This window comes from Onychostruthus taczanowskii, unplaced genomic scaffold (genome assembly GCF_017590055.1).
Source record: "Onychostruthus taczanowskii isolate IOZ18803 unplaced genomic scaffold, ASM1759005v1 scaffold37, whole genome shotgun sequence".
NCBI classification, from domain to species: Eukaryota; Metazoa; Chordata; class Aves; order Passeriformes; family Passeridae; genus Onychostruthus; species Onychostruthus taczanowskii.
In genome coordinates this window covers 3,771,643-3,793,998 of record NW_024501126.1, presented here as the reverse complement: position 1 = coordinate 3,793,998, position 22,356 = coordinate 3,771,643, and the positions used below count along the sequence as shown (strand labels likewise).

General features: G+C 36.5%; 1 protein-coding gene across 1 annotated transcript in view; it reads right to left on the bottom strand.

Annotated features, from left to right (window-relative positions):
- DDC (dopa decarboxylase) overlaps nucleotides 1–22,356 on the bottom strand; it is a 46,533-nt gene that overhangs the window by 11,205 nt on the left and 12,972 nt on the right. The window contains 5 exon segments of the mRNA XM_041411785.1: nucleotides 3,483–3,559; nucleotides 8,720–8,787; nucleotides 10,608–10,702; nucleotides 12,822–12,888; nucleotides 19,220–19,363. Coding sequence (XP_041267719.1) covers nucleotides 3,483–3,559; nucleotides 8,720–8,787; nucleotides 10,608–10,702; nucleotides 12,822–12,888; nucleotides 19,220–19,363 — 451 coding nt within the window.

The window sequence follows — 22,356 nt, the reverse complement described above, 5'->3', positions numbered from 1 at the left end:
ATTTTCCTTTCAGTTATACTGCAGATACTATGGAGATGGCAGATCAAATATTATGTTCATTTTCTTCCTATAGAGAAAACAAGCAGTAGATAAAATGACTATTATTAATTTTGGTTTAAACAGTTTGCAGAAACCCCAGACTCACTTCATAACCCATTCTCTGCTGTGAAATGTCATTGCCTTTACCCTAGTGAACTGGTAACACTCTTTAAAATAATCCACTTCTAAATACCTTTTATACTCATGCATATATTTGTTGCTAATTCTTCAGGATATCTGCTAAGTGACTGGAAAAATTGTCTCAGAATTTGACCTGTTCCTGCTTGGAGAACAGTATTCTGCAATTTTTTATGGTTTTTCTTTTGATGGAATGGAAGCCCCTTAAACAGATGGACTAAGCCACAAAGCAGTCCAGGAAGGCAAGCAGAGGGCATTATTAGCTGTCCTTTTACATAAGCACACAGTGTCAGGATTCACCCACCTTTTCTTTGAATCAAGGAATTCAACTGATTTCACAGTAAAGTAAACTTGAACACAGTCAGTTACTTGCTGTAAGTCAGTAACAGAAATTAAACTGACGTAATATTTAAAGCACTTCTCTAGGAAGCATCTGCTTAGCTTCCTTATTCTGCTTTATTTATTTGCATTGGAGTATAAGTTTCATAGGAGAGTATGTACTTGGATTCCTTGGGAAAATGCTGGATGTTCCTGGAATTGTTAACTGGAAGGTTGAACTGTAGCTTCTGAATTTGACCAGTATATGCCATTTACATAATTTTCAGCCTTTATGTATTCCAGGGAAAAAAACCAAACAAGCTTTTCTTTGCTACAAGCTCTCTTGCCAATGTTCTCTCATTTGCAGCCAAAACACAGGAAAAAACAAGGTCCTTCTTTCCCTGTAACAGAAGGCCATTAGGTTCTTTAACCTGTCACTATGTTGATTTCCAGATGGTAAAAAACTCAAATCCACAAAGCAACGAACAATCATTAACTTGTTCCTGGTCTTCTGGAAATGAATGTGGTTGTCTCTGCTTGGTAATGAGGAAAATCGATAACATTCCTATTCTTCTGCATTGCAGCAGCCATTTCTGTTTGATAGCTGCAAGACTGGTAGCAAAGAGAGTAAAGCAACTGGTGACAAATAAATAATCCTACGCTCCTGTAAGGGGCTATGTCTAATGATCCACAACAACGCCTTTCACAAGCTGTGAAGCAGAATGTAATCAATGATTAGTGCTTGATTCCTTGATTACAAGCCTTAGTCTTACATCTGTATTTAACCAGGAGGAATTGCATTGTGGGAGCGTATGTGTTCACAATAGAGTATAAAGCTGCACTTTTCTAACACTTCCATGAGGATTTGACCTATATCCTGGGTTGCCAGGCAAGCTAGCATAATCTTTCTGGTGTGGTGATGCAAATCACATAAAATTATAATTAATGACAAATAAAGACTCTCCCCTTCGGGACACATATAATTGCCATATGGTTAATAAGAGTAATTGCTCATGGACAGAGATATTTTTCTGCTCATTTAAATTCTTGAGTGAGAGATAAGTGAATTCAGAAATACCACTTCATTTACTTAGTAAACCAGGACAGGAATTCTCAGACCTGAGAATACTGAGAATTCAAGACCCTCCATTTGGCAAGTGATATTTTCAGGAGTGCTGACATCCCACAAATCACACAGGGGTTAATGGGGACTGCAGCACCTTCATGTAGCAAATTTGACTGTGTTTATTGAAGGAAAAAGTGTGGGTTGGAAGTTTAACCAGAGGCATTTGCATTTGAAAAGTGTTGTCCAACTCCTTAGAAAATTGGTATCATATGGAAATGGAGCATAGAAAAAAACTGGCATTTCTAGACTGCTAGTAATCAGCTGATCTTGAAATCAGTATGTTAGATCACATAACATGCTATCCCGCTTCTGAAGGCAAGATGAAGGCTAAAAAACTCTTTCTCCAATTGGGTGATAAAGTTTTTAGGCCAACTAGGTGGCCTTACTGAAACTACCTGTTTTTAAGAAAGGTTTGGTTTTCTTCAGGTGTTATTTAATCCAGGTAAGACCAAAAGTTCTTGTGTCAGCACTATCAGTTGTCCCAAGAACATATTTTCGTTTTAGTTAAGGCTGGAATTTTTTCACCTGAAGATAAATATTTTTGATGTATGTTAAGTAGAAGCTAGTGCCTTAAGTGTATTTGCTGTAACTTGTATATTCCATTTAAAAAGGCAAAAAAAGGTATATTTTTTTCTTAATCATTTGAGCCTTTAGAAGGTAAACATCAGCTCCAGAATTACTGCATGTTCCTGTTTATTGCACTGTTCTATGTTTGCATTCCTTAGAAATGGAGGAAAGAAATAAAATGCAAGGTTTGTGCTAGTTCAGGATTAAGGCACATGAATCCATTTTTCCTAGGGCTTTTTAGTGAATAGTGGAATTCTGGGTGGTATTAATTTAAATGTCAATGAGTTCATAGCCATAACAGGATGCACTTCTGAACACAGATCAGCACCAGCAATTCCAGGAAAATTATGAGGTTGAGTATATGGTAAAACCTTCTACAGATGATTCACTCTCTTCAGAATGTTATGAGGGAACTTCCACCACATGTTGACTGTGCACTGCTGTGATCTTCTTCACAATTATTCAGTTAATAACCAGATGTGTAAAAATGGGCTTCAGGAGGGCAAATACTGCTCTCCAGTTGCTAGGTATGTGTAAGGACCAGCATGAATCCATTAAGGAGCTTTGTGAAGAGCCTGAGATTTTTAAGTTCTTTGTGAGCATTTTGTAAAGAGCTTTCATGAACATTTTGTACAAAACAGACAGTCCGTTCTTACTACCTTTCCCTATAGCCAGGGTAAGAGCATGAGGGCTACAGCACATTGTCCCAGAAAGCTATCACTCAAAAGCAGAGCACAGACAGCAAACACAGTTCACGCTTTCTTTGTAGTTTCTGGGAGTGTTTATTTCCTCACAAGTGTTTCTGAAAAATTTGAATCAGAGCTTGCATGAATAACTAAGAAAAAAAGTCACAAACCTTAAAAACTCTTAAACCAAATCAGATCCTGAAATCATTCTGGAGAAAGATGTGTTGGGGAAGACAGGTTAAGGGACTTGTTACACAACACCCAATAATACATTTATCTGACAGCCAAAAGATAATAAGAGTTTTCTCAACACTCCTGCAATCAATCAGTGGTAAGTCTGCAACTGGGGAAATCCCAATACAAAAGCAGTAATGCATAATGCTTTATGAAATTACTTTTCTTGTATTGCTTTTAACTAACTAAAATCTCACTAGACATGTATTTGCACTTTAATGAGCTTAGCTCCCTAGAGTGCTCATAAAATGGAAACGGCCTCCTAAACAACTTGGGTAGTTTAAGAATTGCCATTTTCATCTTAAATCCTATTTTCCCATTAAATATCAGAGCGCAAGCAAAATAATAATAATCTCATTTAATTATAAAATTACCAGACTCCTGATGGTGATGCTGCAGGTAAAGAGGTTCTAATTTAAAGGCACCTATTAAATCTGATCTTTTTTTCACCCTGTATAAAAAAAAGAAAGAAATCAAATTGAGAAATTTAAGAATAAAGACTTAAGGGATTAAATTTCCACAAGAAGTGAAGTCAAATTGAATGTGTTTAAACTGGCATATTTCCTGAGCACAGCCTGTGCCATTTTCAGCGCTTTTTCACAGCCATATCAGTACTGTACTTACAAGCAGTTAAGTGTAAGGCTCAGCAGGAACGGGCAGCATAACTGCACGACTGCATATTTAAAAACAGACAAGAAACAGACATAGAGGATCTTTTTATGGTGATAGACACTCACACCAGAATGTGAGACTAGCTGAAGCAATGTTAATGTTTGCAGTCAACAGAAGTTGTCTTGAAATTACTGCAGTACAAAGCTGCGTGGGAAGAGCTGTTGCTTCCTAAACATCACACAAAGCTGCGCTGAGGCTTTGGGGGTGCTGGCCACCCTCTCTCCATGCTGCTGTGGAAGTAGCAAGAGCAGCCACTGGAAGGGACAAGCCCCCTTTTCTGACTCTGGCTCCCCTCTTGTACCACCCTGCCATTAGCTGGATCCACTACACAATTCCTGACAGGCATTCTACAGCACAATGTTACACTGAGAAGTGTAACTTACTATTGCCAGCTAGGGGTGGTGTGACTGGACTGAGGTTCCAAAGCCAGTGTGTTCCTTTTACAGAGAATAAAAGGTGTTTTGCCAGTGATTAATAACATGATTTTTCTGGTTCATGGTTCATGCTGAGTAAGACTGACTCACCTCACAAATGTTGGGGTTTATAGAGGCAGAAGAAGAAACCATAAATCAAAAAGGGAAAGACTGCTACATCTTTATATTATGCCTATAAATATATTACAAAGTAAGCAAAACTTAACACAGGGATACTCTAAAAGACAAAAGTCCAAATCTTTTTTCTACGTTTTAATGGTTTAATGTAGAATTGTAAATTTCTAAGTAAAAACCTAATTTCCAGTATTTTAGCGTGTATGTATAAATGCACAGGCCAGTACATACTCACACCCTCATTCACATCTAGATTGTAGTCATAAAACATCTTATTCAAACAAACAAAAAGCTTTCGTCTCTCTAATGGTCAGGGAAGTACCAAGGTTAACAGCTAAGTATTTGCCTTCAGGTATGGGAAGTACATGGCTGAAAATAAGTAAACTTTCACATATGAAAAATAATGACAGATTTTCAGATAAAATAAGAACAATGAATAACCTAATTATTGCTGAAAATGTCCCAAGGACAAAAGGAAGAAAACAATAATTTAAATCAGGTTTAATTAGGATAAATATTTTTAACAAATTTTAGGTTGTTCTACTGTAGTTTATTTGAAGTATTTGATTACTTTGGTATATTTGTGTTTCAGTAGCTCATTCTCCATGCAGCTAATCCAAGTTACAAGCAATGTCTTTAGATGTTTTGTGAGCACTTTACTTCTTCTCCTGTAAGGTGCTGTATTAAACAATGGAATGGGTAACTATTCTGTAGCTACATCTAGCTTAGAACACACAAAAATGACATGGAAGTTTCCATAGCAGGGAATGCAGGAAGGGTGCTGCTGCATTCTGCAAGCAGGTCCACACCTCAGGCAAGCCCTAAGTGCTCAGGAGGTCCAGACCAAAGTGCTCAGTGCTCAAGGTCTCTGCCATAATGGTGGCCCCCACCTTGGAGCCAAACCCATTGTGTCGCCTGAGGCAGCACCTGAGAAGTCTAATGCTCTCACTCAGATGGAACTGGTAAGGAAGGAGGTGTCAGTACAGCTGGTGGCTTGCAATGGTAGCCTTTTCTCCTGGAGAAAAGGCTGGTACCTGCACAAGGTGTGCACAGGTGGATGACCTGTTGTCGGATGGCTGCTTTACAAGACACATATGTGGCTCCAGAACCATACACCTCCAGGGGATAACACTGAGCTTGAGACACCTTGGACCCTGGTGATCAAAAATAAGCAGGGCTCCAACCTCCACCCTCCAACATTCAGAGTAAAATCAGGTATGATTCTTCAGCGGTCTGAAGATGTCTCTGAGCAAGGCAAACAAGGAGAGCCTACATCAGGAGCCATACAGTGGCTAGTGTAACAAGAAAAGTTGAGTGACTGTAGTGGGTGGCTCTCTGTTAAAGGGGCTCTGAGGCACACATCCACCAGCCTGAAAGATCTTCCCTGACTACCTCTCAGGAAGAAAATCATAGGGCTAGATGATCTCCAGAAGCCCTTTCAAACCCTAATAATCTGTGATCCTGTGAATATGAATTTCACAAATTATACTGGTAAACTAGAATTTTTTTAAGGCTGGATGTTATGCTAATAGACCAAGACCTAACTTAAGTAGCACAGATTCATATTAAGTATTCATAACACAAAATGCAAAAAAAAACCTCTTGGTGAAATAAGTAATGAAAATCTGTGAGAAGTGACTTGAATTGCACATGTGCAGCTTTTAACTGCCTCACTCTATTTTGTACATTTTTAATGACAGATAAAAAGGTGACGCCATATTATGAACCAGCGGGAAAATTTCAGTTTGTGTTCAAGTAGATTGTTCAAGTTTATTCAGCTGGAGTTAGGAAAGTGAAATACAATTTCATTTCAGGCACTCTTCAAGACCAGGCTGGATGGGGCTTTGAGCGACTTGGGCTAGTGGAAGGTGTCCCTGCCCATGACAGTGGGATTGGAAGTAGATGATCTTTAAGTTCCCTTTCAACCCAAACTATTCTGTGTTCTATGATCTACAGATAAGTATTTCCTGTAAGCACCTTCTTCCAGTTACTGAAACACCCTTCCTAATCAAAAGTTAACACTTAAACTCCAAAAAGAGTAATAAAAGTAAAAAATACCAAGACTTCACAAGATTATTATTTTCACTCTCTCTGAATGAAGACACTCAGTCCTATTTTATAATATTCCAGAATATCATTTAAACAAGTCAGGAAAACTGACTGTAGTTTCAAGACAAAGTGTCTAAAGGACTCTGGTATTTGAATATAGAATATACACCCTTCTTGGACTGGCTTTATGAAATTCCTTTTTATAGGAAATTGACTGCTCTTTTCTGTACATCAGGAAGTCTGAGAATATTTTACAAAAGGTTTATAATGAAATTGTCTCCAAATCTGAAACTACATCAGTGCCACATATTGCACTGAGTAGTTACACAATTACATTACAGATCTAATGGGTAGATTATTTTAATCAGCTTGAAGAGAAAAGAAATGCAAGTGTTTATTGGGGAAAGTGCTGAGGAGTCTGAGTTATTTTGAAGTCTGCCCATCAATGGAACTCAGATTACTTTGGTTCTGAAATGGTGTCCAGCGTTTACTGAACTCTTTCCATACTACCATAGTATTGTACTTGATACTTTTCATGGATCCTAAGAGAATGTATCCTTCACAGTTACTTTTTCTTACCATCCTTCATCCTTTAGTGTTACTTTTCCACCTTCTTAGGGAGTGCTACAGTTGGTAAGACAGGTGAATTTTGGACGTGGGTCTTAGAATTAGCTGGACAATGGACTTGGCTTCAAGTCAAAGAGTTTAAGTGTACATTTATTCTGTGTTAAGTGAATAACCCCTATAGAGAAACGCCTATCTGACTTGAAGCCCAAGTGGCTATAGTTGTGAAATTTTTACTTTGAGTAAGGAGATGTTGCAAGGTCTCTTCAGAGTCCTTCTACTGGAATCTTCCTACCTATAAAAACAAGCATTTTATGCAATGGCTTATCTAAAAATAAAAACAAAAAAACCCAACAAGAAACAAAATGCAGAAAAAATATCTTCCTAAGTCTGAAGTCTAAGTTTTACTAGGAATAACCTAAAGTCACCTGAAATGGGAACTCAGAGTATGATTGTACATAACTTGTTTTACTGGAAAGCCAGGTAAAAAGCCTTTAACATAGTTCCACAGGGTTTTCAGGGAAAGCAGAATTAATGAGAAACTAAATTGTTCAGGACTAGACTGTGGCTCCTCATTGTTCTACAAACATTAAAGAAAATGATAGTGTATTGTCTAATTTGCAAGTGGCTATGTTTTTAACAACGTCTTTGAGTGATGAGAAAAAGATGGGAGGAACTAGTGAAGGAGTTTGTTTCAGCATCTTCCCACCTCCTTACACACGGAGACACAGCATGTTATGGGGTGCTGTCATTACTCATGAATTAGAGTCAAAATGTGAGCCATCTACCCTAGGGAAAAGAAAAAACCACAATGTGTAGGAAGATTTAAAATGTCTACATCAGCCGAAATATTGAAATAAAAATCATAATATATTACCTGAAAAGTCAACTTTGCCAGGGAAATTAAAAGAGATGAAGGTTAACCAAAAGCAACTGAGTGATCACTGTCTTACATTTATTCCACTTTTAAATAAGGTGACCTATTTCTGGATGATGTTTTGGAGTCTTCTTTTTTTCTCTTTTGCAAATTTTGTTCTATTACAACTGAAATAAATGTTTTCATTTATTTTGATAAATAGTGTGCATTTGTTGAATAGCTGTTTTGCTAACAAGTATCATTAATTGTGATGCTGGTAATCATTTAGTTTGGGACAAAACAGGATCATCTATGGAATGTTTTTAACAAACCCATGCTATCATTACTGCTATGATACTTTGCTTTGTCTAGGGGTTTCTATTTCAGCACCATTTAATATCAAAATGTCTCGGCTGTCATCTGGGAAAACTGAAAGTCAGTACAAAATTACATAAATAGGCCTTTTTGAAATCAACCGCTTTTCATCAGCCAAATCTTCAACATTTTTAGAATGGCTTTTAAAAGAATCAAACAAAAAGAAATGTTATGATAAAGAAAATGAATAAAGAAAAAAAAAAACCTGTTTAGCATGCTGTTCATTGCACTGATATGCTTAAAATAAGTTTTTTTATTTATGTTTTAAACAGTCCCAAAATGAAGCAAGTATAAATCTTCAGATTTTTGGGGACTTCTCTCTCTTTTTGGAACATAATACAGAGCTCAGGTCTATTTCAAAACTTTGTGCTTTGGAAACTTGGATGAAATGAAAGTTTGAATTCTGTAAATAATTTATAAGATTTAAAGCTATGCAGTCCTCCCCATTTCAGTTGAAAAATATCAAGAAATGTCTACTGCTAGAAAGGAAAACTAATATAATCTCATTTTTGTCTCTTGTAATGTTTCCCTTTACTGTAATACTTACCACATTGCAGAGCAGTCAAAATTCACTAGGAGCCATTTGTGAGGATTAAAGTTAAATGAATCTGCAAACTGAGTATGGATAAATAAAAACAGAATTACAAAAGAGAAAAGGATCCATGTGCTAACAATGTGACTTTGTCAAATTGTCTGTATAACTATAAATCAATTCCTGAATCAGGTCTTTATAATGTTCATATTAATGTCACCCTTTTTAGTAACTGTTGGGAGTTAAATCTTCATTTATTTTGGGAGTGGAATTCACATTACATATGGAGTTAGGTTAGTGGTATTATCAACATTTTGAGTATTTGTTTACAATTATACTTTCTTGCTACATATCTTGTGGAAAAGTAAATATCTTTTTGTGATCTTAAATAAATAAATACATTTGCATACTCAGAAACATTCACTGGGGTACACATCACATTTTCCAATAATAATTCCCTATGCTTTCTACGTCCAAGAATATGGAACTAATACACATAAAATTCATATATAGCAAGAAACTATATACGTAATTCAGAATCTGCACATCATATTTCTTCAAAAAATTACAACTGACTAGGACTTTTTTTTTGTTTTTTTGGTTTTTTTTTTGGACAGGGTCTTTTCTTTCACTGGAAATTATTGTTTCATCTAAATCAAAAGAAAAACCACCAAAAAGTAAGCACTTGCAGTAAATACATATTTATATACCATGTGCCAGGCCTGGTTTACTTGACATGTTTAGGTGGGGCATCAGAAGAAACCCAGGTGGGCAAGGATTTCAGAAGGGCTTTCTGTTTTAAGAAAGGCAGATGTCACCAGCCTTAAAAAGCTGGGGATGGGGACCCAGCAGCACCAAGGTCTGACTATTCCATATTGCACTTTTCTGTTCTCATTTGCTTCTCATAACCTTCCCTGTCACCTGTAAACAATTAACAAATGCTCCAATCAGAGAAGATGATCTGCCTGTCTCTCTATCCATCTATCTATCTATCCATCTATCTTGCTATCACCCTGTACTATACAAGGTAGGAAACCTATTCATGGTTGATAAATATTTACTCTTATGACAAATGCTGGCCCAGACAAGGGAGCTGTTTCATTTCCTTCAGGAACCAATAACAATAATTTTAAAAATATTCCCCCACAGGAAATTACAACAAGCTTCATTTGCTGATAAAAAAGAGACAAAAAGAAATGCTTTATTTGTGAGGGGGTTTTCCCGCCTCTTCTTCATTACTCACTGCCTATCAGTGTTGTGTTTAAACTTCTGGCTTTACCAAACAGTAATATTTTCTCCACTGATGTGGAAGACAAGGACTTATCTGACTGAGGGGAGCAGCAGGAAATTGAAGTACTCTTATCTAAGCAACTGAATGCCAAGTAGCTCAGTAAGGCAGCAGAAAAGGAACAGCAGTGCTGTTAAGGGAATATTTCATTTAGGTCTCCTGGTTATTAAACCCTGTCTGTTTGAGATACAGCTACTCGCTCTATACCATATGAATTTCAGGATGTAAGACGAAAACCAGACATAATGAGCTCATTAATTTGTTGAAATTATTTTTTTTTCCTCATTTTTTGTGTAATGTAGGATGTTACAAATATGTCTTTAGCGATATTTGGGGAAAAGTTCCTTTTTTGTATTTGTTGATTCAGTACTACTTGTTATTCTGAACGACAAACTTCTTATAGAGGGGTACTCGCATAATCCCAGTATAAACCATTAAAAATTTAAAAATTTAAGTAATGCAATCGAATGTACAGGGATTGGTAGTGCAAACTGAGGTGCAGCTTACTCAGAGATTCTGGAAGAGCCAATAATCTTGGGTGTGTAAAAACCACATAGATTCTATAAAAGAGCAAGGTTGTTTCAGCAGGCTGCTAGAGAAAAAACACTCATTCACCTCCACTCCATTTAAAAGATGCCTGAATTCAGGGCAGATGAAAGCACTTCCTGCATAGGCTGCATCAATATGCATCCAGATATTTTCCTTATTACCTAAAAAAATAATTGAAGGAAATAAATTAAACAGCTGATTAAAAAGTCCAATTATTTTGCATGAAACCAAATGCCTGAGAGATTTCTCTTTGATGTTATTATTTTCCCAATTTGTAATTAAATTAAAAGATTAAATGTTTCCGCCATCTGGGTTTTCATTAATATATAAATTATCTATATAGTGTATTATTCTTCCTTCCCACTTCTACTGGAAAAAAGTTAAAGAAGCATAGAATCATAGAATATCCTGCATTGGAAAGGAGCCATAAGGTCATCATATCTGGGTTTATCTTACCAAAATTAAGCAGCATAAATTATTTTGTTGTTTTGATTTAAGAGCCATTATAAAGTACACTTTCAAAAATGTATCTAGAGATTTAGCTATCATTTCTATGGTAATAAAACTACTTTTGCAGGAGCAGATAGAATATTAGCTGCGCTCCCCACTTCTAACTCATGAATCACACACACATTTCTAAGCAGTATTTTTTTTACATATTGATAAATGTGCATGCACATGCTTTTGAACTATGTGCAGTAAACTACTCATTTCAAGGATGGAGACACTTAGGCAAAAGCAAGCACTGAAATGCTAAGAAAGTGCTACTTTTGATTAGTCACTGAATGGTTTCTGCAGAAGTATTTTGGCATATGAGCAGCTCACGCATACTCTGTAATTAAGTATTCACACTCTACTAGAGAACACTATTTTAATGCACTCAGTAACAATCATGGTCTATCAGTTTTATGGCTGAAGCCCACGTTTCACTGGCCACCAAATAATTCTGATGGTTATTTCCACATACAGAGGTACATCCACTGAGATCTGCAGTTGGGCACCAAGTTCATGCTGAAATTTGCATTCTTGTGAACTAAATTTTCTTTTTGCAAGAATGCCTGGGAATGCCAATAAAATATTATTCACAACATCCCCAACTTAGGTTTATTTTAAAGCATGTTGAAAGTTTAACTGATTATCTATGTTTAAATATACTTGGTTTGAGACACTGCCTTTATGTCATAGGACTGCTGCTCATGTATGCTAAGGAGAAAATTAAAAGAAAAGCTAACAGAAAAGGTAGCATGAGATTTGTGACTTCACTGCTATGCCATCCTTCTGCTGGGCTCTGCTACACAAGCAGGGAATCATTTAAGTGAAATACATGATAATGGCTACACCTAAACGTATTGGTGCCACTATTTTAATATGTCTTTAGGAATAACACAAACAGAAATAATCTGTAGCTGCTAAGCAAACTACTAGGAACCTGTTTTAAAAAAGGACTGGGAGAAACCAAACCACTGGGTCTTGTGCTGAAAGGCAGCAAACCTCACAGAGCAAATGACCACCATGCAAGCCCCTGAATAAATTAACAGGACATCAAATCAAGCTGTGTTTCTATGAAGTTGCTTCCAGTGGCTTACAGCTATGGATTTCCTGTTCTAAATGTTCACTTGAAGAGATATGGTGTGCTTTGGTAGCATTTTCATCAGCCAGCAAACATGGGATTTGACCAAGCCCTGCTGCAGATCAAAGCTTGACACAACAAACCACAACAGAGAAAGAAATACTTATGAAGAGTCCATGACTTGATCACTGTATTAAGCACACTGGCATTTGTCTTATTTTCTTGGAAGAGGAAGGAAATTGGGAAGGGGAGAGCAAGGATTAAGAATAGATGGGGGATTTTTGGTGCATATTTCCCTGACTTTTATAGTTATTAGCACCAGGCAGAAACAAAGCACTTGGTGCAGAGTAGAATTAAGAGTTCAACTTTTTCCTGATATTCAGCATTGTTCTAGAAGCCCTTGCAGGTACATGGGCTTGAAGAAATATGTTACAAACTGAAGCATTAGAGTAATTCTTAACTGACAGTATTCCAAAATATATCTCCCCCTAGAAAAGAAACCCTTAAGGCAATGTCCTCTAACTTTTTTAACAGCTTAAGAACGCACATTTGCTGCTTGACCTAATATTAGAAAAAAAACTGTAACTGAAGGTCTCATCTAAAAGTAGCTTTATTGTATTTGGACACTGACACTGCATAATGTCCTGGAAATGACTCAGCATGGCTTAAACTGGTATCTGCAGTTTTAGAAAGAAGCAGCAAAGACTTACAAATAGGACCCAGTTCTAACAGTCTGTCAAAGGAGCAGCAAGGGGTGGTTCCAAGTGTTGCACAGAACTGCAGAGCCAAAAAAGAAAAAAGTGTTACAGCACAGAAAATTACCAAAGGAGAAAAATGGTCTGCAAAGGCAGCAATAAACAAAAAGAATAGACACTATAGAACAAAAAAAAAATGTTAGTCATTAGTGGAACTCAAGTAGTCCCTTAGTGGAACTTTTGAGACTGTGGGTGGGTATTTTCAAAGCTCCCATAACAGTCCATTGAAGCAGATGCATACAATCAAATGTTTATATAAAATTGAGTGATAAGTACTGTAATATAGGCACAGTGTTGTGCTAATGCTATATTTTATGTATTTTCTGTAAGTTCCACATGCGTATTGTGTGGCTCAATACTACCTTAACATATGCAAATCCCATCAAAATGACTGCAGTTCATGGTACATGAGCAAATTCTGAACTTGAGCAACTCAAAGGTGCTGGAATTATTGTTGACAGAATAGATCGACAAATGTTGCTGTCTTGATCAGAGCTCTTGCTGAGCTCTGCAACAGAGATTTGTAACCAGTTTATGCTCAAGACATCAGCAACCTGGAACCTGCTCACTAGCAGCATATGTTCACTACTTGGCTTGCAAGACTTTTTCACAAAGAAACTTCTTTTCCCAGATTCAGCCTAAAACACTGGAACAGTTCTTCCTTCGTTCTGTTAATGTCTCCTTTAATGAATCCTTCTGTGTGACCAGTGGGCCAAAAGCAGAGACAACATGCTGAAGTTTCACAGTAGAAAGAGAATATAACTTGGTGAAAATGAGCTATTGTAATTTATTGCGAATATGCAGGTAGAATTTTAATCAAAAAATCCCCAACTACCAAGGGCATATAAACTGACATTATTTTATTTTTCATTGCTACACTTATGTTTTAAATACCCTGTCTTATTTCTGAAAGCACTAATAAAGGCTGAGTATGCTTTTTGTCTTTTACTAGATTTTTTACACAATAAAAGACACTTTACAGTTTAAATAGACAAATAAAGTATGCTGTGTTATAGTCAGAGTTACACAATAAAAGACAGACACTTTACAGTTTAAATAGACAAAGTATGCTGTGTTATAGTCAGAGCATTGAAACATAAAAGAGTTAGATAATTTATCCAAGGTCAAACATAAACTACAGAACAGCTAGGACATGATTATAAAAATGCCAAACCCAGAATTTTGCTTCTTTTATTTTAGTATTTCTGGTTACCTCTTCTGCCAAGTACACTGTCAAGCAACATATTTTGTTCCTACAGTTTTTCCCTATATATCTGGAACTAGATACATTTTTCTGTGTATATGTGTCCCTTAGCAAATTCATGATGAGACCAATAAGAAGAGAAAGGAAAACCTAAATTATACTTGTCCATCCACTGGACTTTTCAAGAAACAAACATCCTGTGCCAGAAAAACTTGAAAAAAATAATTACTAAAATAAAAAGGGGACAATTCAGTATTTTTTCTACATTAAGCTACTAAGAATCAGAGTTTGGAACAAATACAGTTCTGAAAATGAGAAGCACATTGTATGTATATAGTTAGTAAAATCCTAAGCTAACATATTTTTCCTTCAATAGAATCTGATCTTTATCTATACTGGGCCCTCCTATATTTCTGAGACACAGAAGAACAGAAAACTGAAGTGCCTTGAGGTAAGTTTAAGAGTTCTCTGGAAGACTAATCACCCACTGATAGAGGGTGCTTTGAAAAGATTGTAGGGTATTTTTTTAAATAGCAGGAAAACATTTGGTTTCTATTTTTCGTAAGAAGGCATGGGTGTATGGAGTGAAAATATATTTATCACAATGGAGGACACCATGATGAAAATGCCAGTTTTTTATATGTATAAGGAATATGCATATATTGGGAGATAAAAAGAGTGCACTACAGACTTAACTCTGCTTTTACACTTATATTTTATGGTAATACGGTATGAATTTTCTGACAAGATTAGAGTGAAATTGCTTTGGTTAATCCAGCAATTAAAATAATGATGGAAATTTCATATCAAAAAGTTACACAGTGATAGTACTTTTGTACTGCAGTTAAGGTATTCTAATCAGGATAAGAAGCATGTTTTTTCAGTGAGAGATTATATGAGTTGAAACATATGCTTAGTTGTTTAAATAATGGCTTATTCTGTAAAGTATATCTCAATTTCTAAAATAATTTTGTTTTCCTCTCTGCAGGTGTCTAAGCCTCAAAGCTACTTGCTTTAATTCTCAGAAACCACTTAGAGTGACACCATCTGCCCCTGTCAGGACTCTCATTACCCCGCCTCAGTACTACAGAATGAATCTAACTCAATTTGTAGCCTGTGTAACACCAGAAAAATCACATTTGTGCAAAGGGCAGGGGACAGACTGCATCACAGAAATGGGACTGATGGCTCAGTATAGCCTGCAGGCCTTTTCCTTTTTCAGGTTGTGCACTTCAAATTTGACTCAGCCCTTGGTTGTGAATACAAAGCAGCTAAAATGCTTAACTCAGTCATCTCATGTATTAGTTTCCTGAAATGGAGTGCTATGTCAGGAAACACACATGAATCTTTATGATTCCTGAGAGCAATTACTCTCAATCTTTTCAACTAGAAGACCTCCTACAGCTATTGAAAAAGATGTGGACACATTTTGCATGGTTCCACCACAAAGCTTTTCATTTGCAAATAACTAAAATGAGGCAGAACTTTCAATGTTCGCATATTGTTTTTATTTTCTCCTATTCAGTTCTTGCCAGCTTGCACTCATGAGAATGTCTGTGGCCTGAATAAAACTGCAACAGTTCTCTAAACCACCATTCAGTATTTTACAGAACAGCTATCATTCACAAACTGTGGGTTAAGAAACATCACCCTAGACATCTGTACGTGTCTGAAGAATGTTTCTATCAAATGGAAATCTGTGGTCAGGATCTAAGTGTTCTACTGAAAAGATGGCTTCTCTGTCAGTCTGATTCTGATTTGTTTCCCGAGTGAGTCAGGACACAAAAAGCCTGCTTCTTAATATCCTGTGGAACACATTCAGAAGAGTCATTTCATCTAAAATCAGAGAGATTTCATGCTGGGCAGCAGGCAATTGTGTTGTAGCAGCTTTATACTGGTTGAGGTCGTTGAAGTATATTGTATATGCCAGCTGCAATCTGTCAGTGCTGACTTATGAAAGACAGCACAAAGCTCACAGGCCACCTACACACGTTTAGGTGAGCCAGGCTTGAATGCAGTGGGTACTCTATCTGAATTTAGGAGTGCTTAACTTAGTGGTCTTCACTTTTGAGCATCCCAGCCAACAGTCTGCCAACACAGAGGTCTGTCTCAAGCTGGGAGCACAGGGCCCAACTGAGAGAGGCATTTACACACAGGTTTAACCACCAGTGTGTGTTTACAGTTAATGAAATGGACATTAATTCAGCATGTGCTTTAAAGCTCCCCCTTTAATTTGGGGCCAGATCAAGGGCTGCACATCATCTGTGCTGGAAAATGGCTCCTTAGTAAATTGTGGCAATTTTAGTCCCTCAACACCTGACATGGTTAAGTGCTTTGTTTGCACAGTCTGTTTGCTTTACTATATGAAAATACATCTGTTTCAGTTTCTGCAAAAGTATTTTGAAAGAGATGAATTAACACAAGTCTGAACTCAGAAATAAAAGAAAGAAAACAAAAGTAGAGATCAGGGTACCCTACTGGTAACAGCTTTTACTGAACAAAATGATATACACATTACTAGTGCTACAGGACATTGATGGTGGGTAGGAATGCAAAGATTCCTTTGAAAGACAATGCCTGTCCCCAAAAAAAGGCTGACTGCCAAATCCTGTGTATGTGAAAAGCAAACCTTTAGTTAACAGATTGCTGTAATGACAGAATCTGTTTCACATCAAGCTAATCTGACCCTGATTCTCCACTCACCTCTACAAGGAAAGCACTGCTATCAAGTTCAGTATAATGATTCTTCATTTATTCATTAAGACTAAGAGAAGAAAGATGCCTATAAGGCATTGCAATTTACTTGTATTTTCTTTTTAATCCCTTACAAAACCTTTTCTTGCTTCTAAGGGAGACTGTAGCAGCTTGGATGCAAACAAGACGTCTTCATTAGGAATGATGTCTCTGCTGTCACAAGTCTCTTCAGGCAGAATTTCTTCCATCAAACTTGTTGCTTTGATGTTGGATCACTCCCCTTAGTGAAGGATCAGTGAATACAGGGAGACAAGGAATCAAGTGGCGTAAGGTGTTTCCTTGGCAATGTGCATATCTTTGTCGCCAGAACAAAATACAACAGCATCAAATTACTCAAGAACAAAAGAAATGGAAAGGCTTTTGAAATCTGCAAGCCAAAAAAGGGAGCACTAATACAGTGCATGGACTGCTGCTCAGCATGACAGAGAATTAACACACCTTTTGAGTTAAGAGGCCAGCCATACCAATAATGTTTGAGCTAAAGCTGACATATTTTATGTACACAAATAAATGGAAGACTCGATACAGGCTGTATTAACTCAGGCAGAGCCTCTGCTGTCTTTGAAAGCCTGCAAAGCTAAACAAACAGAGGAAGAAAAACAGCAGTTAAATCACCTTCTGTAAAGGTGTCACTGAATACGTAAATTAGAAACCTTTTCTCTCTTGTATGCATAGAAAAATTAATAAGGCCTGAATATTTGTAAGGGGCAAGTTGCATTTTTTTGCTAATGGTCAAAAGCTGAGGAAAAAAGACATGCACAGTTATTGCATGAAGATATCCTGCTGTACTTGTAATCATTTAAAATTAACAGTGAGATATAGAAACAGGATCCTGTGTAAGGTATTATGAACTGGGATAATAAAACAGAGAAATAAAACATGCCTTGTGGCATGTTCTTCACCTCAATAGGTGCGTCCCACAGAAAAAAGTTCTTTTTGGAAACCCTAGAAATGCTTTTTTTCTCAGTCAGAATATTGTTATATCGTAAAGCAATTGTCAGGATGTGCTTGGTCATCCTAAAGACTCACTAGTTCTAGGCACCCTAGAAATTAGCAGTGTTCTTCACATATGAAAATCACTTCTCATTCTAGTCATCCTCATATTACATAAAAAACATTCTCTAAAGGTTAATAACAAGAAGAGTAAAAAGATTACATTTTCAAAAGAGCCTGGTGAAATTTAAGCTTCTTTGTCCCATTTGGCACTAATCTATGAGTATAAGCAAGCTTAATCTTCTAATTCTTCTGAAAACAGTTCATAGAAATTTAAGTCACATTATCCCTTATCAAAATGTTACAACATGAAAGAAAAGAAACAACCATTGTCAGACAAGACTTTTCTGTGAAAAAAGTGACTTATTTTTGAATCTCTTAAAAAATCCCATTTCTGAAGTTCTCAGTTTCTAAATTAATTGTGTGAGGATTTTTTTCTTCAGTGGAGGCCAGTAAAAACATATTTTCTGTAGCATGTTATATCCCTTACGAAATCTATACAGCCTGTGGTCCTTATCAAGTTTAGTAGAGCATAATGCTTGGAAATAAGCAAAGAATTTTGTTGGTGATGTACAAAACCACAACAGAAGTTACTTACTTCATGGGAAAAAACCAAATGGCAAAATCTTGTTTTAACTTGAAGTAGTAACAGTATTCTGAACTGGTAGGAGGAGCAGATCTGATGAATAAGCAATTTTTCTTTTTGATCAGGTACTTATCATGGTAGAACCAAACTTTAGAATTTTATCTAATCTAACAATACTCTATGTCAAAACTTGGGGGATTATGAGCTTAAGCTACTGATACATAACTATATTTGCCTTTGCTGTCCTGCTGTGGAAGTAGGAATCTTTGGGGGGAAAAAAAATGGACAGATAACAGGAAGTGGTGACACCTAAAGTTTCCACAGCTGCATTCTCTACAGCTCATTTGCTAGAGATTAATTACTTACTCACAACTACCTGACTGTGTCTGATCTTGATAATATTTGGGATGTATTATGGAGATTCATTTTTTTGCTAAAGTACTATCAGGAGGAAACTATTGTTTCTTGAAGACACTTGACCTTGAGATAGCATAATTTAATTTATTGCCTTTGAACTTGTTTTATTTGTAAGTAAGTTGGAACCTGAAAAATAAAGGTAAACAGTTCAGAATTCAGGAATTAGGACATTATACCACTGCAGGACTACATGCAACTATGAAATTGACCCCAAACATCATTTTGCTGAGAAGTGCAACCAGCTGCTCAAATTATTTTCTCCTCCTGCACAAAAGAATACTTATGGAACCTCTCCTAGTATTCTAGCCCAGCTGCCTACCAGTGCCTCTGTTAGGGATGAGACCATCTATTAATACCAAAAGAATCTTATCCATTGATTTGTTAAAATCCAGTACTCACAAAGAATGGTATAAGACCAGCAGCTTTGTCTTCATCCAGTACTTTCTTCAGGGCTGAACCACAAACACTGAATGTGTCATCTGAAGGAACATTTTTAATCTTCACAGCACCAATTAGTGCAGCTCTTTCCACAGATGAATGAGCCTACAAGGAAATGGGCAAGTTTTAAGACCAACTCCTTTTACTGGAATGTAAGAAGTTCATTTGAATTTACAAACTAAAAAAGTAAGTCCTTTCAAGTAAAGCCATACTTGAGATATTAGGACTGTTGACGGTATGTAATAGATACATACTTCTCCACCTTTCCTATCAGTAGATGGACACATATATATATATACATAAATACACACACACACAAAATAAACTAATAGCAACCCTGACACACCCTTGAGAACACTGCCATGATCACATTAGACAAGAGTGCCATTAACCTTAGTGAGAGCTTTAATTTACATGGTAGGATTGATGCAGAGTTTCAGGATTTGGCTCTAGATCAATCAAAAGATGTGCAGACAATCACCTTTAATTTACATGGTAGGATTGATGCAGAGTTTCAGGATTTGGCTCTAGATCAAAAGATGTGCAGACAATCATCTTGTCTGATAATGATTCAGGTGCTTGCTAGCATATTTTTATGGTGTATAACTTGTCTGAACTCTAAAACTATACTTGTCACAGTATGGTACAGACAGATATTTTCTTACACAACCATTTTTGTTCTGATAACATACTAACTACATTGTGGTTCAATCATTCATTCACTTTTTTAGGCAAGTAAGGATCATTCCCAATATGTTATTTTATTCACAACATACTTAATTTGAATTTCCCTGAAATAATATTCTTTTAGAAAATAAATCGTATCTCTGTAAATAAAAACAAAGTTATCACTAAGAAATTCTCATAAATTTGTGTGGTACAATAGAATAATAACAGGAATAAAAACTCCATTGACAATGAAAGATACATTAGCCACAAAAGAATCTCTTTTAAAGCATGATTAAAACAAACAACCAGAAAAGCTATTTTATCTTCTATAATTTCATTAATCATCATTAATGTGAAAGAGGAAAATGCCTCATCTTTTCCTATCATGACTATTCTCATTCACAATCTCCTTGTTGATTTTTGCCAGTGCCTAAGACTGCTTATTAATTCTATTTTAATTTAGCATATAATCACAAAACAATCCAGAATTTTGTTGAACTAGACTAGACAAAGTTTTTGCCTTTCAGCTAGACATATTTGTGGAATTACATGCTTTAAAGACAGATGTACCATTAATTTGTGTCTCAGTAGTGCCCCTTTTCAAAGTGCTTTGGTAAGTAATCAGGCACCAACTTGAGAAAATTTAGAAGCCTAGATTTGAAATATAACTTTTTAAGTGGAAAAATGAGGTGTGTGGCATAGCAATACCATACTTCATTCAAGTGTACAATGAAAAATGTATTTTAGAAATTATTTATACTAGAATTGCAAATAAGCAAACTACAATAATACACTGAGGTCGTTAGCCAGTCAGAAGCCCTGAACTGCTTCATCAAGACTCAAAAATTGTAACAAGATTCTTTTTTAAATGCATTCTGGTATTGTTGGGCTCTATCAGTGAATAGTTTTTCCTTCCACTGAATGGTTTGCGTTGAACTTTCTTTCGTGGATTATTGCCTATGAGTCACACAGGTCTGTTCTTAATGCAGAAGGAACGGTGAGCTCGGTAACAATCGGCTTGGAAAGGTCAGCAGTATCTTAAGGCAAATCCTTCCGTAAACATAAGATCCTCTGACCTTCAGTAGGCAGGAAGGCCTGTCAGTCCTCATTTCAGGTCAGCCTCTTATATGGGACAAAAAAGTCAAAACAAGTAAAAGGTTTTGTGCATCACTGGATCGGTAATAGCTCTGGGACTGGTGGTCTGCACAATACTGACCTTAGGGTCCCAAACAAACAAAAAGAAAGGATAAATATCCTTTGTGCCTCTTGAAAGCAGTTATCTTTTCTCATATTTTCTTGTCTTGAATCTTCTCACCATACAAGTGTAATCCCTCTTCCCACCAGCAAAGAGCAAGTGTAGTGTTAACTTCTACAGTGCCCTCTAACATATACTTAGTAGTAAATCAAAGAAAGGCTGAAACTTGGCCATTTTACTCTGCACATCAGATATTACTTTAAAATAAACAGTAAGTACTAAAAGAAGGTTTTTTTTCTGTATCATTGACATGTAGGAAAGAAAATGTCACACATATTAAGAGAAACAACATTGCATGGCCCTTCAGTAGGATTACTGTGTTAGAAACATAGCAGCAGCAGAACTCACATGGGCAGAATTTGTTTTCATTGACATTAAAAGCCTCTCATAGTCATGGCCTGCTGAGAATTTAGTGTAACTCAGTCTGCTAAATACCACTCACAGTCACAAACCAAGGATTATATTTTATGTTTCCTTACAAGATTTCTTAGTTGGATTGGCAGATGGATATCTTAAAGGTTTTCCTTTTTTTTTTTTAAAGAGAAAAAAAATGTTTTTGCTTCAAGTACTGTGACTGGTTTGCTTTTATTCATGGATTAGGTTTTTCTGTGTACACGCATCTGTACCCATGCATGCATATAGGGGGAGGATGTTTGCTTGCACATGTGCTTGTAGGAGGAAAATACTGTGTGCACAGATGGACATAGAAGACTGGATGTGACAAAAGGTACCCTAGACTTACTAAACATCACTGAAATTAATACCTTATTTAATTATCTTTATTTACTTCAAACAAGCTCTTTATAAAGACACTGACATCTGGATATTTATCCTTTATATTATGATAGCACACATGACATTCCAGTTCAGTTACCACAGAATCATAGAATGGCCTGGGTTGGAAGGAACCTTACAGATCAACTACTGCAAATCCCACTATCATGAGTAGCGACATCTACTGGACCAGGCTGCACAGAACATACATCCTGGCCTTGAACACCTCCAGAGGTGGGACATCCACAACTTCTATGGACAACCTGTTCCAATGCCTTGCCACGCCCACAATAAAGAATTTCTTTAATATAATCACCCTACTCACAGTTTAAAATCATTCTGCCTTGTTCTGTCACTACATGCTCTTGTAAAAAGTCCCCCCATATCCTTCTTATAGGCT